Source organism: Aspergillus chevalieri, chromosome 7, assembly GCF_016861735.1.
Source record: "Aspergillus chevalieri M1 DNA, chromosome 7, nearly complete sequence".
In the NCBI taxonomy this organism is placed as follows: Eukaryota; Fungi; Ascomycota; class Eurotiomycetes; order Eurotiales; family Aspergillaceae; genus Aspergillus; species Aspergillus chevalieri.
Window position 1 is genome coordinate 274,772 of NC_057368.1, and position 16,698 is coordinate 291,469.

General features: G+C 49.2%; 7 protein-coding genes across 7 annotated transcripts; 3 read left to right on the forward strand and 4 right to left on the reverse strand.

Annotated features, from left to right (window-relative positions):
* Window positions 1-180: 180 nt before the first annotated feature.
* ACHE_70093S (nitronate monooxygenase) lies at window positions 181-1,266 on the forward strand (the record flags this gene model as incomplete). The annotated part of the gene is made up of 1 exon (XM_043282388.1): window positions 181-1,266. The coding sequence occupies one exon, from the start codon at window positions 181-183 to the stop codon at window positions 1,264-1,266; it is 1,086 nt and encodes a 361-aa protein (XP_043139772.1).
* Window positions 1,267-1,461: 195 nt separating this feature from the next.
* On the reverse strand, window positions 1,462-3,577 carry ACHE_70094A (uncharacterized protein; the record flags this gene model as incomplete). Its single annotated transcript, XM_043282389.1, has 5 exons — window positions 1,462-1,744; window positions 1,804-2,227; window positions 2,282-2,703; window positions 2,754-3,042; window positions 3,097-3,577. 5 exons carry the CDS (start codon window positions 3,575-3,577, stop codon window positions 1,462-1,464), a joined length of 1,899 nt encoding a protein of 632 aa, XP_043139773.1.
* A 249-nt stretch (window positions 3,578-3,826) lies between these two features.
* On the forward strand, window positions 3,827-5,291 carry ACHE_70095S (uncharacterized protein; the record flags this gene model as incomplete). Its single annotated transcript, XM_043282390.1, has 3 exons — window positions 3,827-4,056; window positions 4,117-5,103; window positions 5,156-5,291. 3 exons carry the CDS (start codon window positions 3,827-3,829, stop codon window positions 5,289-5,291), a joined length of 1,353 nt encoding a protein of 450 aa, XP_043139774.1.
* Window positions 5,292-6,792: 1,501 nt separating this feature from the next.
* Window positions 6,793-8,059, reverse strand: ACHE_70096A (putative protein transport membrane glycoprotein Sec20; the record flags this gene model as incomplete). Its single annotated transcript, XM_043282391.1, has 3 exons — window positions 6,793-7,379; window positions 7,429-7,676; window positions 7,749-8,059. The coding sequence occupies 3 exons, from the start codon at window positions 8,057-8,059 to the stop codon at window positions 6,793-6,795; spliced, it is 1,146 nt and encodes a 381-aa protein (XP_043139775.1).
* A 550-nt stretch (window positions 8,060-8,609) lies between these two features.
* On the forward strand, window positions 8,610-9,041 carry ACHE_70097S (mitochondrial 54S ribosomal mL53 protein; the record flags this gene model as incomplete). Its single annotated transcript, XM_043282392.1, has 1 exon — window positions 8,610-9,041. The coding sequence occupies one exon, from the start codon at window positions 8,610-8,612 to the stop codon at window positions 9,039-9,041; it is 432 nt and encodes a 143-aa protein (XP_043139776.1).
* Window positions 9,042-9,438: 397 nt separating this feature from the next.
* ipp1 (inorganic diphosphatase IPP1) lies at window positions 9,439-10,893 on the reverse strand (the record flags this gene model as incomplete). Its single annotated transcript, XM_043282393.1, has 5 exons — window positions 9,439-9,580; window positions 9,639-9,722; window positions 9,781-10,124; window positions 10,188-10,307; window positions 10,393-10,893. 5 exons carry the CDS (start codon window positions 10,891-10,893, stop codon window positions 9,439-9,441), a joined length of 1,191 nt encoding a protein of 396 aa, XP_043139777.1.
* An 899-nt stretch (window positions 10,894-11,792) lies between these two features.
* Window positions 11,793-16,547, reverse strand: ACHE_70099A (uncharacterized protein; the record flags this gene model as incomplete). Its single annotated transcript, XM_043282394.1, has 1 exon — window positions 11,793-16,547. The coding sequence occupies one exon, from the start codon at window positions 16,545-16,547 to the stop codon at window positions 11,793-11,795; it is 4,755 nt and encodes a 1,584-aa protein (XP_043139778.1).
* Between the last annotated feature and the right edge of the window lie 151 nt (window positions 16,548-16,698).

Sequence of the window (16,698 nt, forward strand, 5' to 3'; positions counted from 1 at the left end):
ACAAAGTATATTTGTATATATCTTATTTCCCTAGGTTACTGTCGGAATAGCATGTGAACTATGCTGTTTAGCATTCCGCAATACCCGCTCCGTTCCTACGAGTTACATCACCAAATGCGACTGTAAATATAAGAGCATCTGTCCCGCTACTTATACAGCCGAATTCTAACAAAAAAGAAAATGTCGCGATCAGTCCAACTTGCGAAAAAGCTCTCCTCATTATACCCATGGGCTACCAACCCCATGATCATCGGCGCCCCAATGCGGGTCATGTCCGGCCCAGCCCTGGCCGTCGCAGTTTCCCGCGCCGGCGGACTAGGCTTCATCGGACCCGGTGCGAAAACACAAGATATGTTAGCAGATCTCGAAGAAGCCTCGTCCCTGATTGAGAAAGAAAAGACGCTCCGAGCTGCCACAACATCATCGCCAGCCCTCCCCGTCGGAGTGGGCTTCCAGCTCTGGAGCGACGATATCGACACTGCAGTATCTGCGATTCAAAAGTTCAAGCCGTGCGCTGCATGGCTGTACGCTCCACGAAAAGGGCAAATCGACTTAGATCAGTGGTCGCGCCGGATCCGCAACGTCTCACCGCGCACCCAGATCTGGGTCCAGATCGGCACCATAGCCGAAGCGCAAGGGCTAATTGGGAGCTCTGAGCATCCAGATGTGATTGTTGTTCAGGGCGCTGAGGCCGGCGGCCACGGACGCTGCAAGGACGGCCTGGGACTCATCTCGCTGCTTCCCGAAGTGTCAGACGCTCTAGCGAAGAAAGGGTCACAGATCCCTTTGGTCGCCGCTGGAGGAATCGCAGATGGACGAGGTGCAACGGCAGCGTTTTGTCTGGGGGCGTCTGGGATTGCGATGGGGACGCGGTTCCTCGCTGCGACAGAAGCGCGAATTTCTCGTGGATATCAGCAGGAAGTTGTGCGTGCCAGCGACGGCGCGGTATCGACGACTCGCACGTTGCTGTATAACCATCTCCGGGGTACTTATGGATGGCCTGAGGAATATAGTCCGCGGACGATCATTAACCAGTCTTTTATCGAGCATCAGGCGGGGAAGGCGTTTGAGGAGCTTAAGGAGCTCCATGATCAAGCTCTTAATATAGGGGATTCTGGTTGGGGGCCGGAGGGGAGGCTTGCGACGTATGCGGGGGCGTCTATTGGGTTGATTCATGGCGTGCTGGATGCTGGGACTATTGTCACTGATATTCGGAGGTATATTGCGGAGGAGACTGGTTCTTCGAAGAAGGAGCCGAAGCTGTAGATATTGACATGGTATAGCTAGTCACAAGAGACTACATGGTACTATTTCCAAAGAGACCATCCATTTCACTTAGAACGGCATTTATATATGCATGAAAATGGCCATTAAATAGTCGATACATATAGATCCAAACCTCCTGAGCATCTTGAATCATATTAAAATCCTAGAAATGCGCGTTCTGCGTAAATAACCGCCCTAATCTGAATACCAGGTAGATAACTCACCTGCTTCTGTGTTCCCCTCACCCATACCCCTATTGCTACTACTCCCACTTTGAATGGCACCCAAGATCCCGTCCATATAAGTAGCACCGCTCCATTTCTGATGCGTAAGAACTTCCACCCCGAGCTCTTTCTCCCGCGCCTGAATCAAGCGGACATACGCAAGCATACCCTCGTCCTTGAATGCGCGCGAAAGCTCAGTAGTAATGGTTGCCGTGGAGTGTAGTCCAGCCAGGGAAACTAACTGCAAGACGAATCTGTGGAGCAATCAGTATCCAAAATGGAGTATATCATGAAGTAAAGGAGAATAGATTACCCGAGTTTCGCAAGATCCCAGACAAAAGATTTCAAGGACTCATCCGTAAACCCCTGCCCTAGCCAATTAAAGGACGGACTCAGATTGTACACGAGTTTCTTCCCAGGATATACTGCGTGTACATTACTAGCGACTTGTGCTGCTTCATCTAGGCTTGGGCTACTTGTCTCGACCCAGAGGAGGTCGGCATATGGTGCATACTCCCTGGCTCGTTTGATTGCTGCCGGAAGACCAGCACGGTAGTGGTAATAGCCCTCCCGGGTGCGGGGAATATCACAAGACCATTTCACTGGTGATTTGGCGCATCCTTCGGCTAGTTTTTGCCTTTGGGATAACGATATATCTGGGCTCTCTTGCACTTGCCGGTGGTATTCTTGTCGAATGGCTGGTGACGTTCCCTGGGTTTCGAAATGGGCATTGGCAGCTCCGGCTTGCATTAATATAAAATCAAAGCAGGAACTCCAGACGGAAAACGTACCTTCATCAAACGTAACAAGTCTATGCGCATGAATCCAATCAGCTTCAAAGGCGTCTATTTCCACTGGTGCAGCCCCTTGCCTCTCCATCTCCTGAAGAGTCTCTGCCAAAGGCTCTACTTCCCCTTCATTCATCATCACACCCAAGATAAACTCATGATCACGACCATCGACTGTGCTGGAGATGAGGCTACCGCTCTGCGAATCCGTCCGAGCGATGAGCAGGTTCTCCGTGCCCATCATATCCCACTGAAACCGGGCTGCTACCAGCCGCTTTATATGCTCCCTCATAGGGACAAGCACTTTTCCGGATAGATGGCCACATTGCTTGCCTCCCTGGAGTTGGTCTTCGAAGTGGACTGCTGCTGCGCCGTATTCGGCAAATAGCTTAGCTAGTTTCATGACAGCGGTTATGCCACCGTGCCTAGGATGTGGTAGTTAGCATAGTCTTTCCCCCCTAAGCAATGTACATACCCAGTATCGCCGTCAGCAAGAATCGGCCGTAAGAAGTCAACGTATGGTGTGTTTCTCCGTTGATCAGAGGTTAACTGTCTGCGCTCGTCCCACTGTTTCCGGTCATGCATCTTCTGCGCGTTCATCAATCGTTGCACCTGGTTCGGTACGGTGTTGTAGGGATAGTCGCCCATGTCTGGGGAGACTTCATTTGTGCTCGTTAGCAGGGAAGAACATGCCCATCCTGAGACATACAAGGCCTCTTGGTGCTGTGCTTGTTGTGTCATTTGCACGGGATCAATTGTACCCACTGGAATGGTCTTAGCAGACTAGTCGCATTGACTTGTCTAGGTACAGAACTTACTTGTATGCAGAGGCAGTCCCTCTGCCGCCCGTTCATTCAGTAAGTCAAGCAGTTTCCGCGCCATCAAGGAACTGGGGTATATCTGCTGTAACGATCCTCGCTTGGTCACAATATCAGCCGCCGAATAGGGCCGCTTGACCCCGTCAAACCGTTCGCTTGCCCACCATGCTTTTACGTCTCGGATCTGCTGTTCATATAAAGCGTCTTCAAAAGTGCCTGCTTTTTCTGCTGTCGATAGGAGTTGGAAGGCATCTCTAGGCAGGTTGGTTGATAATGGTGGTTCAGCAGGTTTGAGAAGCATCCGAGGGCTGTGGGTGGCAAATGTTCGTATAGCTGTAGTTGATGAGCAAGTCAGGTACCGTGCCAGCAGACGAGTAGACATCCTAAATGACATTTCCGAACAGGTGAAATTACCGTGCTTGATTCTCAAGACAATGTCAACAATGTCATCCTCGCAATCTGTGAGCTGATAGTGACGCATGGACGCAAGTATGCGATTCCGCTATACCCGCAATACCCACCTCGGTCATGTAATGTTGTAGGGCTCGGAAGTCCGCAATACCCGCGTCTTGACAAAAGGAGAGGCAAACTCGAGCTTCCTTTGATTAGAGTCCAGAAATGGCCTAATTGACTCACAGAATTTGTCATCATCCATCCCAGGGCCTACAAGACGGGAATGATGTTTTATAACCTGACATCGGGGTTCAACGAATGCGACGTGCAGCACAAAATGGAGTCTTCAAAATCCAGTCGAACTGGCCAAATAGACCATGAACACAATGGTTTGGATACATCGGAACTCGGACAGGCTTATGGCAGTGTCGGCAAGCACCAGGGAGCTTTGTCGATGGGAGCAGGGAAGCCCATTCCACCTCCTTTACCAGATTCGAAAGAATATATTGTCGAGTTCGATGGACCTGATGACCCAGTTCATCCTCTCAATTGGAGCTTTACGGTAAAGTATGCCAGCCTTGTCTGAAATCAACACAGGTAGACCAATGCTCACCACGATTACCACAGGCTCTACATCTCATCCATTGCTTGCCTCGGAACCTTCACAGCATCATTCACCAGTGCAATATTTGCCCCCGGTACTGTCGGTGCGAGCAAAGCCTTCGGTGTCAGTTCGGAAGTAGGCACACTCGGCACAACCCTATATGTCCTAGGATTCGCATGCGGTCCGTTGATCTGGGCCCCAGCTTCGGAGCTGGTAGGAAGGCGATGGCCGCTGACCATTGGCATGCTCGGGGGCGCTGTTTTCACCATTGCGACGGCTGTGGCTAAGGATATCCAGACGTTGATCATATGCCGTTTCTTCGCTGGGATGTTCGGCGCTAGTCAACTGTCTGTTGTTCCGGCGGTGCTGTCGGATATTCATAATAATATCGATCGTGGCATTGCCATTGCGTTATACTCGCTTACAGTTTTTGTTGGTCCGTTCAGTGCTCCGTTTATTGGCGGGTTTATCTCGACCAGTTCTCTCGGGTGGCGATGGACTTTGTACATCCCGGCTTTCATGGGTTTTGCAAGTGGTTCACTGTTTATATTTTCGCTCAGAGAGACATACGCACCGGTGTTACTGATGTCAAAAGCGGCCGCCATGCGCCGGCAGACTCTGAACTGGGGAATCCATACCAAGCAGGATGAGCTAGAGTTGGACTTCGGGGAATTGTTGAGAAAATATTTCACCCGTCCTTTGCAGATGCTCGTGACCGAGCCGACCATCCTGTTGATCTCGCTCTATATGTCCTTCATCTATGGCATTGTGTACGCGCTTCTAGAGGCATATCCATACGTATTCGAGACAGTGTATGACATGAGTCCCGGGATCGCTGGGCTTGCATTCATTGGCCTTATTATCGGTCAAGTACTGGCGTGTGGATTCATCCTCTCCCAGCATTCGGTTTATGCGAAGATGCTGGCTGCGAATAATAATGTGCCGGTTCCAGAATGGCGCTTGCTTCCGGCGACTATTGGCGCTCCGGTGTTCACTGTTGGTATTTTCTGGTGAGTTCGATTTACGTTCTGCTTGGAATTTAACACTGACCGTGACCACTAGGTTCGGTTGGACCGGATTCACTGCTTCAATCCACTGGATGGCACCAATTGCCGCAGGCATATTCATAGGCTTCGGGGTTCTGTGTATCTTCCTTCCATGCTTCAACTACCTCGTCGACTCGTACCTACCTCTGTGAGTCTCCATCCTCGTCTCAAAGTCCAATAGCTCTCAGACTGATATGCCATCGATCATGAAGAGCAGCATCAACCGTTGCTGCGAACATTATACTTCGATCGAGCGTTGCTGCTGGATTCCCACTTTTCTCAAAGCAGATGTTCGCTAATCTAGGCGTCCAATGGGCGGGGACCCTGCTGGGCTGTCTGGGTGCGATTATGATTCCGATTCCTTTTGCTTTTCGGGCTTTTGGGCCTTGGTTGAGGGGGAAAAGTAAGCTGGCGCCGTAAGCCGGTAGGTCATCGTTCTCTGGGCGTCGCTGCTGTGAGTTAAAACTGGGCTACATAATCGCACATTAGAGGCCCAATATGTAGAGTTATAGAGCAAAATGGATAGACAAATACAAAGACTAATGATACCAAAGGTATTACCAAACTTATCCAGGTCTTATTGATGTCCCATTACTGCTCCCACGGAGCTGTGTCCATCGATGCCAAGGAGTTTCCCAGGCTTCCAGCTCCTCAACGACGTTCTAGGCAGCCAAAGTTCCTCAAACCACCGCATATATCTTTTGCATGTGTAGTTTTCCCTTGTGCTCTCTCCAGGAAATCTTAAGGATGACTGAAACAGCACACAGGGTGGCTTGTATCCCCGAGATATTTGAAGAGATCCTAACTGCACACAGGTATCCGCACTCTCCTAGCCTCCGCTCAGCGAGTCAGTCATTACTGGAATGGTTTGATCAGAAAACCTAATGATATCCAGGCTGCTTTCTTTTCAAACCATATGGAGAAAAGCATTGCTTTGGTCACAGTCGCATACAAGACCCATTGATCAAAGCAAATCTATGGCCTCAGTACCTCCGAAAACGGCTATGCACTCAGAAACTGCATATATATACGGAAAGAGGCCAACTGCAGGTATATGCTCACCAACCAAACCACAACATCCCACATGGTTCTTATTGAAACATGGAGTGTTGACAAGGAGAGTCCTACCTTTACACAACTTGAACTCAGGCCAAAAGGTGGATTTTTTCAATTGGGACCCTTGAATACTGCAGTCAACAATAACGGATCCGTAGCAGGCCAAGTTTCTCTGCTATTCTGGTCAAACCCCAATTTTATAACGCTATGAGCATGAGTTTCGTGAAATATGAGAGTTGGCAAGCTTGATATACTTAAATGATTGTGAGGTTGTTATCTTTTGTGACTGGTTTGGATTACTTGAGCGAAGGTCCAGACGGGACAACTTCAGTTGCTGGTTGGAAACTTTCGCGAATAAAGCCAAACTAGTCCGCGGTCGTGACCAAGAGCCTATCTGGAATGACTAGGGATATGCGCTTCTGCATTCGTTTCCTAACCGGCTGCTTTTGCTCAGCCGTCCTTGTCATCTGCTGGATGATTTGCTCTTGCATCTTTCGTCAATTCATTATTTAATTAGGTAATATATTTCCAGCTCTACATCTCAAGTATTGACGTACGAAGGGCATGCTCGGGCCATCATATTTTGAGTTAATATAACTAAAGCTCATCTTTAACCGACTCTTCTTCGTACATCCTCTTTTTAGGATTCCGGGGTATGTCATCTCGCTGCTTGCGTTCTTCCGGCGAGATATCGTCAATGTTCGTTCCCTCCTGCTTATCCCCTTCCTCAACCATACGTCCAACCTTATCAATCATGCGATCCTGATCTGTTTCTTCACGAGCAGCCTCCCTTTCCCAGGCAGTGTCGCCAGCGTCCCCTTCAGGAACAGCTCGTTGTGCCTCATGTGCTAATGCTGGTGTTTGCTGTACTGTGACTGCGTCCACAGCTTGTGATGATTGTACAGCCTTGCTTGTAATACCAACGATTCCGAGAATCGCAAAGACGGTTCTGAACATCAACCGGAATGGTAGCCAAACAAGCCACCACAGCGGCCCGTAGAGAATGCGGCGGAATAGCAGCCAGGCAATTGTACCGACGATTATGTAAAATGCTGTTTCCAGGTACCAAGTATCGGATTTCTGCGAGCGAAGCAGAGAATTGGCAAGTTTGCGGGAGGACGATAGGAGGGTGTCAAGACTAGTGTATGATTCAGAGAGGGAGGATATGGCGGCCGTTGATTGTTCTGCTCACTTGTTAGACCAGATACTCGTTTGAAAACGGAGGAAACCGACCTAGTGTCTGCTGCGCGAAATGACTCCGCGACAGCTCAGCCTGCATCAACTGATGCGTTCTCTTCAACGCCAAAGTCACGTCATTAGACGCATTCACCATCAAATCATCCTGTGTCAACTTCTCAGACGGCTGCTTCCTTGCCTCACTGCTCTGCGATCTCGAAAACAACAACTCCCTCTCCTTCCGTTTCGCAAGCTCCGCATTTCTCTTCGCCTGAAGTTGCGCATTCCGAAAATCCCCTCTCGTCCTGCGCAACCATCAGTCAGATACACAAATTCTCACTCATATAGACGTAGAATCAAATCAAGTGCAAACCCACCTCTTCAAATCCTCCGCCAACCTGCCCGCCAACACAACAACCCTCTCCTTCTCCGCCTCCTTCTCACTATCCAACCCCTTCCTCCTATTCTCCATGCTGCTCTCCAGAGCCTCAACTTCCACCCTCAGCAGCTCCATCTGCTCCTCCGCCTCCTTGAGGAGGGTGTGGATTTCCGTCCCGAGTTCGAGGCGTGCTTCATCACCTTGGCCGACGGCTGTGGTGAAGTTGCGCAGGCGGTTGACGAGTGGATGAATTTGGCCAAGAGATGCGGACAGGTCTTTTAAGCGTGAGTGGAGGGTTGTTGGGGACATGGTCGGTGGTTTCTATGCAGGACGGCGCTGCGACTGCGCAGGTAGTGTTGGGTAGGTCGATGGCTCGTTAAGTGTGTATTCGGTAGTCGCGCAGGTTCTTCGTGAAACATAAAAGCAGAGATCAAGAGCGCGTTATCTCAATCAAAGAGCGCAATTAGATTGAGTATTCTTAGTTCTGTCATAAGTTGCATCAATCTGTCCGATGACTGATCGGCCAGCGTCATTCAATATGTTATACATGTATTCCTGAGGCATAAGTTTGCATTCAATGCAAACGCCGCTCTCTCCGAAAGGTTTCGCGATTTGGTGATTTCGTGGAAGGCCGACTGATATTCCAGCGCAATTCATTCTGTCCTGCTCCTGTCGAGCCCTGTGCCGGAGCTGCTCTGACTTGAAAAATACCAGACTTCCAAATTAGTGCTCTGAACCGAAGCAAGCACTGCCAGTGACTGAAATTGTCAGATCAGGTACGCCCACTTTCTACTTTCTACAACGCTCCGGAAGAACGCATTTGGATGCGCAAAGAAAAAAGAGCATTTGAACTACAATTATGAGAACGGTGGAAGCTAACTTCCGCACCACAGACCTTATCTACCTCATCTACCGTCCACGCCTACCAAACCACCTCCGAAAACACCAACCCACAACTACAATAACCAAAATGTCCGTCCCAGTCCGAACAATCACCTCCTTCCGCACAACTTTCAACCCCTTCTCCCCTGTCTCCCGCCCTTGCCGTCTCTTCCTCAACCTAATCCGCCAACCCTCCACAATCCCCGCCTCGAGCCCCAACCACATCGACATCAAAGTCACGCAGCTCCCGCGGACCTCGAAACAGCTTCCCGAGATGACAATAGGGTTTAAGGGTGGGAAGGAGGTTAAGCTGGAGGTTGGGAAGAGGCAAATGAAGATTGGGGATGTGATTGAGGAGGTTGCGCGGGTGGGTCGGATTATTGAGCGGGAGGAAACGCTGAAGGGTTAAGAGGGGCTGTGATATGCTATGTTGTTTATGGGTTATGTGGTGATTGTTGTATTATTATGGACTTTTTTTTTCTTCCTGGTTTTTTGTTCACGGCGCTTGGAAAACTGGGTTGTCTGAGAGACAAATCGAGTTTTCCGATGGAAGATGACATGCTTGTATATACCATGTAGCATAAGAATTTTTACGGTCCGGTAACTCCTACTCTCTAATTAGGGAGTTGTAATTTACGATTGTTGAACATGGCATCTAGGGGACTAGGAGTTGCATGAAGCATGAAGCAGTTACTCTGTGAAACCACAATTGCGGTGCACGTTGAACAGCTGAAATACATCATATCATTCATTCACCCATGCGGGCAGTCAATGTCATTACATTTTTGGGATATTCAAGAATGCGTTTAAACAGCAGCGCCAGAGATGAAGAACCACTTGTCAACAGTGCTGTCAATGGGAGCCGGGGGAAGGTCCTGGCCCTTGGGGATGCTGGCAAGAGCACCCTGGTCAACACGGTCACTAGAGCTCTCGACGGTAGAGTTGGCACTGTTACTTTCAGTTAGCTACCATCCGAGCGAAAATATTCAGAATCAAAGGAACTTACAGGCTGATGTCACCCTTGGGGGTCTTGCCAGAGACGAGCTTCTCCCAAGCGTCGGCGCACTCGCGGATAACGTCAAGAGCGTACCTTGAGTTTAAGTGGTTAGAATACGGAACATTCCAATAGCTATAAACGGAGAGCTCACTTCTTGTTCTTGCACTCGCCAGAGAAAGCGAACTGGTTCTCGGGCTTGCCATCAGGGATCTTGTAGATACGGAACCACTCGTTGGTGGCGCGGAGGAGACCAGGGAGCTGGCGCTCAACGTCCTCGACGTCGTTGAGCTTAGCAGCAAGAGGGTCGTTGATGTCGACGACAATGATCTTCCAGTCGGTCTCCTCCTCATCAAGGAGAGCCATCACACCGAGGACCTTGACCTGCTTGACCTGACCGGGGTAGCCAACGACCTCACCGATCTCGCAGACATCGAGCGGGTCGTTGTCACCCTTGGCCTTGGTCTCGGGGTGGACGTTGTGGGGGTCTTCCCAGGTCTGGAATTGCGTTGATTAGACACAATTGAATACATGGTGATCGAAATTGTAGATGGAACATACCTGGGGGAAGGCACCGTAGTTCCAGAGGTAACCCTTGTGGGGGAAGCAGTTACGGACGTAACGGAGCTTGCCCTTCTTGACATCCTGCTTGATGGGGTTGAGGAACTCCTCCTTGGAGATCTATAGAGCGGGGATCTGTGTTAGTATTTAATTGGACCAGTGGCGTTTTGAATTGAACTGAATTGGGGGAGGGGAGCAAACATACCTCCTGCTTGGCGTTGGTCCAACGGGGGATCTCAACAATCATGTTGAGGATGTTCTGCTGCTCGTTGGCGTAGAGAGGGATATCGTGGAAGGGGGAGACGGGGACGCCATCCTTCTCAATGTAGACACGGTGCTCCAAAGTGTTGGGCTGGCCGATCTTGCGGACGGTGTAGGACATGGTGTTCTGTGGTTGTTGCGGAAGGGTAGATGTAGAGGAGATATGTCTAGAGACAAGAGTCGCTCGGTCTGAAGCGGACGACACCTTGGTATTTATCCTTGATGGAGAAGGGAATGAAGCTGAGAGATGAGAAGGAAGAAGAGAGGAGGAGGAAGAAGAGAGAGGAGGGGCGTCGTGTTTAGTGGGGGGAGCCACTGTTGCGGATGTGCGCCGGACGGGCGAGCGAAACGACCACGAACGGAAGGCGGTGGGCAGACGGGTTAAGGGAGTTGGCGATGCCACAATTCTCCAGGGTTGCTGGGCGAATGGAGCAGAAAGCAGCATATGGAGAGAAGAAAGAAAAGAATAAGGAGGGAGTGCGTGGATATAAGGCGGAAAAGGAGGTGACAATCCTATTGTTCTTCCCGAACTTTCAGCATATGCTTCATTCCTACTTTTGGTCTACGGAAGGCATACGAAAAGACAAAATTGGGCGGGTTATTAGTGGCGGCCGCCAATCTCGCCTCGGGATGGAAAATCGGCGGCGGGAATGTTGCCCTGGCAGCTCCGAGGTTCGTCTAGCATGGAAGTATTGGATATTGATGTCCTATTCAAGTTTTTGACCCATTCTCTCTCTCTTTTTTCTCTCGGATATGCCATTTGGGAGAGTAGCACAGCCATGTCATGTGCTTACACCCCTCATAGATAGTTGTGCAGATGCTTCAGCTGCACTGTACCTGTACTCCGTACTCCCAACTCTCGGTGAATCGTCCGCTCCACTAGTGGACTGTTCCAGCCACGTTCTGGGCGTCCCTTACTGATGACCGTCCGCGGTTATTCTATGGACAAAGTGGGCTCTTACGTCTTATGGCTGGTGACAGACCGACAGACGCTCAGTCCATATAGTTTACGGAACCGACATCGGGAGCCGTAATATGTTCATGATAAAGCTTATCGTTATCTTCACGTGCCCAATTTTTTTTTGTTGGAACCCAGGGTGTAGTGGACATATGGCTCAACCAATGGAATCGCAAAAGAGGTCTGTCTTGCTATATAGCTCCTATCTGGCAATTTTATGAGGGGCAAGCTGACTAATACAAAACAATCGGCAATTTAGATAGTCCACCTCCGAGCTATGGATTCCGACACACCCCCTCAGCTCTACCTGTTTCAGGGAGAGCTGCACAGCCTGGAATCCTTCATTTCTGGTCCTTCTATAGACTGGCCTCTGTCTTCTGCTTGGGCTAGTCAATCATATGGCTTATATCAGCCATCCTGAGCATCTTAACGAAGTGCTCATGCTTCTGACGAGGGAGTAACTTGGTGAGTCCATCTGCCACCATCTGGCCTGTTGGCACCCATATAACCTTGATTCGACCCTCTCTGACCTCCTGCCTTAACCAGTGTCCATGGATATCGACATGTCGAAGCTTTGTACTGATTTTGGCTTGCTCTGAGGTCAACAGCTCAACTGTCTGTCTGTTGTCACATCGAATCGATATTGTATGATCAGGGTTAAACTGGATCCTGGAAACGAACCGCTTCCACCATTGGAGAGAGCGTGCTGTTTCTGACAAGCCAAGCAGTTCTGCTTCAGTGGTAGAGGTGGTGACCGTGGGTTGTTTTGAAGCTTTCCAATCCACTGGTCCTCCGTACACCTGGCATATATAACCTGCTGAGCTTTTCCGGTCAGGATTATCCCCATATGACGCATCGCTGGCAAATTCAATGGACTCTAATCCGCTGCCAATTCCGAACTCAATGGCCCTAAAACGCGTTGTGTATAGATAACATATCACTCGGTCAACTGCGTTCTGATGCTGTGGGCCTGGATTCATAAGGAATTGAGACAATTTGGCTGCTGCTTTGGCTGCATCTGGTCGTGTGATTGTGGTGGCATACTGTGATGATCCTACTTTCTGCTGGTATAGTTTGATATCTTCTGCTGAAGCTGTTCCTTCATATGGCATCAACTCTTCAACAGGTAATGGCGTATAGACAGGTGCGCGATGTGTGAGGTGGTATCTCATAGCGACACTGCTAATGTATGTATCCTGGCACAGCCATAGCTTATGCTGCTGTCTGTCTCGCAGTATCCGAATATTAAGGAACCACTCTGCTTCACCATGGTCGGTGAGTTCCCAATGTGCCTCGAGGTCTCTCTCAAGCTGTCTTGCTTGATTTCGTACGCTTGGATGGTTTGCAATAAGAATATCATCCACATAGAAGAAGACAATGATGCCTTCCTTCACGAACACACAAGGATCTTCTGGAACGACTTTAAGACCTAGCTTGGTGAGCACCTTTGATGCCTCCTGTTGCCATAGCTTCGGTGAGATCCGTAAGCCATATAGTGCGCGATTGAGCTTCCAGCACTTCCGTGGCTGTTCAAAACCTTGTGGCATCTGTGTGTATATCTCCTTCAGTAGCTTGCTGTTGAGAAAAGCACCAACAGCATCTCGCTGGCGGAGGTCAAGATTAAATGCGGCCACTAAGGCAAAGATCATCCTTGCTGTACGGGCAGCTAATGTAGCTGCTCTCTTCTCTTCAGGACTGATCATCTCAAGGTCTCCACGGGCACAAATTCGAGCCTTTAGCTTCACAAGGTAGCCATCCTGGTTGAACTTATATGCAAAAACCCAGCGTAAGGGTAGGACTTGCTTTGAAACATCCTTTGGCTTCTCAATGATGGTGAACGTTGACTTCTCTGTTAATGTATGAATCTCCCTTGCACATGCTTCCATGAAGCCCTCTGCATGTGGATGCTTAAGCATCTCCTTCCAGTTCTCTGGTGGTGGTGGCAAGTCATCTCGATGACGTTGGATCGGCTTTTCTGTGTATAAGGCAGCTGCGAATGCCCTCAATAGCTCAGGGGGGTCCTCAGTCTCAGTAGTGGCATAAGCCACATATTCATGATCCTCCCTGGCCTTCCTTCTTCTACCACCGCTGATGATATTTGATATGTCAATGCCATCATCTCCGCTGCGTGGAGCTTGTAACTCTTGTTGTAGCTGTTGTTCACTGTCGGAGAGTTGTTCCTCTTCCTCATTGACTTGGAGCTCTGGTGTCTGCTCCTGATTATCCAGCTCCTGTGTCTGATGTTCAAGCTGGTCTTCCACCCCCTGAGCAGTGACAGGGCTCAAATCTGTTTCCTGCAGCGTGTTTTGCAGCGCTTCGTACGGTGGAGTAGGTGGTAGTGGGACCTGTTCTTCTGTGGGAAACGCTCCTGGTAAGGTGTCTTGAGGCGAGGCTTGAGGCATGGTTTCTTGAGCCTCATATCTCTTTTCCGGCGTAGCACTTTCCTGAGCTATTATCTCATCTTCCTTCGGAATCTGCACCTTCTGACTGTCAACCGGTTCTTCATGCTGGTCATCTGTACGGTTCCTATTCTGATCCTCCTCAAGTGGTAGTACTGAAGCTGGCATACTAAGGTCCTGTCGAATAGCATCTAGTTGTTGATACTCAGTTAAAATAACTGGTTCTTGCGTGGGGAGGTCAACATCTTGCCAGTACTGCATATCTGGCTTCCACTTCCTCGATTCATCAAAGAAAGCATCTCGTACGACCTCAACTTTCCCTCTGGCTGGGAACCATATCTTCCATATGTTTGAAGCAATATAGCCAACAAGGAAACCGATTTCTGCTCTTGGATGGGTCTTTTCTTTGCATGGAATGCTTCTGATCCGACAGTAGGATAGAGCACCATACACACGAAGGTTTGCAAGGCTTGTTTTCTTCATCCTATCTCCTGCAAACTCATGGCGTGCCTCTTCCCAGGGCACTATCCATCGTTTCTCATCCTTCAGATAAGTGGGGATTCGGTTTAGGATCCATGCTGCAGCGCTAACAAACTCAGGCCATAGTTGTTTTGGTAGCTGGCCACCCTCAATCCGCAGGTGTCGGGCCATTTCAAGTATGACACCCCCTGACCGTTCAGCCGGTCCATTTTGTTCAGGGTGCCCTACAATACTGTGGGAAACAATTATACCACAGTTATTTAGAAAGGCTTCCACATTATCTCCAGCGGACTGCTCATTGTCATAGTGGAATGCTCTGATTGGTAAGTTCCACCAGTTCTTGACCAAAGCAATGAATTTTCTGACAGCTTCTCTACACTCAGACTTGAATGTATGAGTGTATAACCAGTGAAATCGGATGCCTTCAACATAAAAGTGTGTCATCCACTGATGCCCATTATATCCAGGTGAGAACTGAACCAAATCAAAATGGATTCGGCCACACCATCCAAATGTTTGTCCAATAGGACGCCTTGAGATCTGTCTTGGTGCATGAGATAGCTTGCAGACCTCACAAATACTTGTCTCTGTCGATTCTGGCGCGGTCGAATCTGGTAGTTCACCTTTGATTTTAACACCATCAACCATATCAGCTGCTTTCTGTATGACCTGTGGAGCAACATGTCCAAGTCTTCGATGCCATATCTCTGCAGGTGCTTCTGCCACTAGTGGCTGTTCAGATTTTCGGACTGCATGTGCATGACCTGCTGCTGTATAGGGTATATCAAATGCCCACAAGTTCAATGAATCGATTGGCTTAAGGCTAACCACTGGTGTACCATTAGGGTCACGAATGCAATCCCCATCCTCATCCCAACGGCCGCCTTTCTTCTTCAATGCTCCATATGACACAAGGTTGGTATGGAATCCAGGTGAATAGAGGGCATTGCTAAGTGTGATAGCTTTCTCTTTACCAGTTGTCGGGTCCACACCTTGAAGCTTCACTGTACCAAGTCCTTCTACTCTTGTGGTTGAGTCACCAGTCTTCAGGCTCGAACTCGTTGATGTATAGGTGACAAATCTGCTTCGGTCATTGCAGACGTGCATCGATGAGGCATTATCAAGGATCCATCGAGATCTAAGATCCTGGAAGCTCTCTGGAGCACTATTAAGTGCTGCTATATCTGTCGACGTGAAGAAGGATATCTGTGAGGGCAGAGCACTATTGGCTGACTCATTGGGCTTCTCTTCCTTTTGCTGCCTCTCATTATTTTCCTTGACTTTTGTCTCAATCCAGTCTTTCCATTGAGGATCATCCTTAAGGGCCTTATCCACCTTTTGCTTCTTTGCCTTCTGCACCGTCCAGCCCTGTGGGCGTATGGCTTCATTAATTATATAGCAAAGCCAGGGTTTATGTCCTCGGTTACCACAGGGGCACCAGCGCTTAGGGATCGGTGGCTTGTTTCCTTGCTTCTGTGGTGGTTTCTGCAGCTGGTCTGTTTCTGCCTCTTCAAAGTCCTGGAATGTCGAAAATGATGCTTTTGAGATAGTACTGGTTGGTTTCTGTGGCACCATCTCTTGGTAGAACCCTCGGAAGTTTTCAATCAGATCTCGAGTCTCCCAATCCTCATGGTTCATTATGATTGACTCATACTTCGCCTGCCACCAGGTAGGCAAGACGTCTTTCACTGCACGAAGGAAATCCTTGTTCGCACTCTTCACTTCAGGCAAATCTAAACTAACTGCTTGTTCCCTCAGAGTATTCCAGTCGGCTAGCCAGTGATTAATGTCAACGCCCTTTCTAGGCGGAGATGATGAGAACCACTTCCACTGAGCACGGATATCTTCCTCATATGCATTCGATCGGGCAAATCGAGTTGTGAGATAAACCAAACGTTCATACGGAGTCTCATAGTCAAGCAGGGAGGCATGGTGAATTGGATCAAGGTTAGTGATGATCCATTCGTTCACAGCATCCAAGCCCTTTGCCTGCTGCTCCCACTCCGCTAGATCAAGCTTATAGATGTCAAGCCGATCTCTCCATTCACGCTTAACACTCTCAGATCCACCTTCTGGGTATTGAGGCCTCTTCGGCTTGCGCATTGGCTGCTCAAGGTAATCTTCCTCAATCTGTGGGTTTACTAGGTCCCACACCTTCTTCTGGCGAGCAAATAGCTTCACTCTTGCAAACCAGTTTCTCCATTGAGGAGAGTCCTTCAGTTTATCGCCCTTCATGGCGGAGACCACACTGTTTGACTCCATGGTTTTATGAATCCACTCTGTTTTGTAGGGGTTCAGTTGTTCGTTGCTCAACTTGCTCAGGGGTAATTGTCCTATAACACTCGCTACCACAAGCCTATGTGTATAGCTTCAAAACTGACGATTTCGGCGGCGAACCGGGCTCATAACTGTT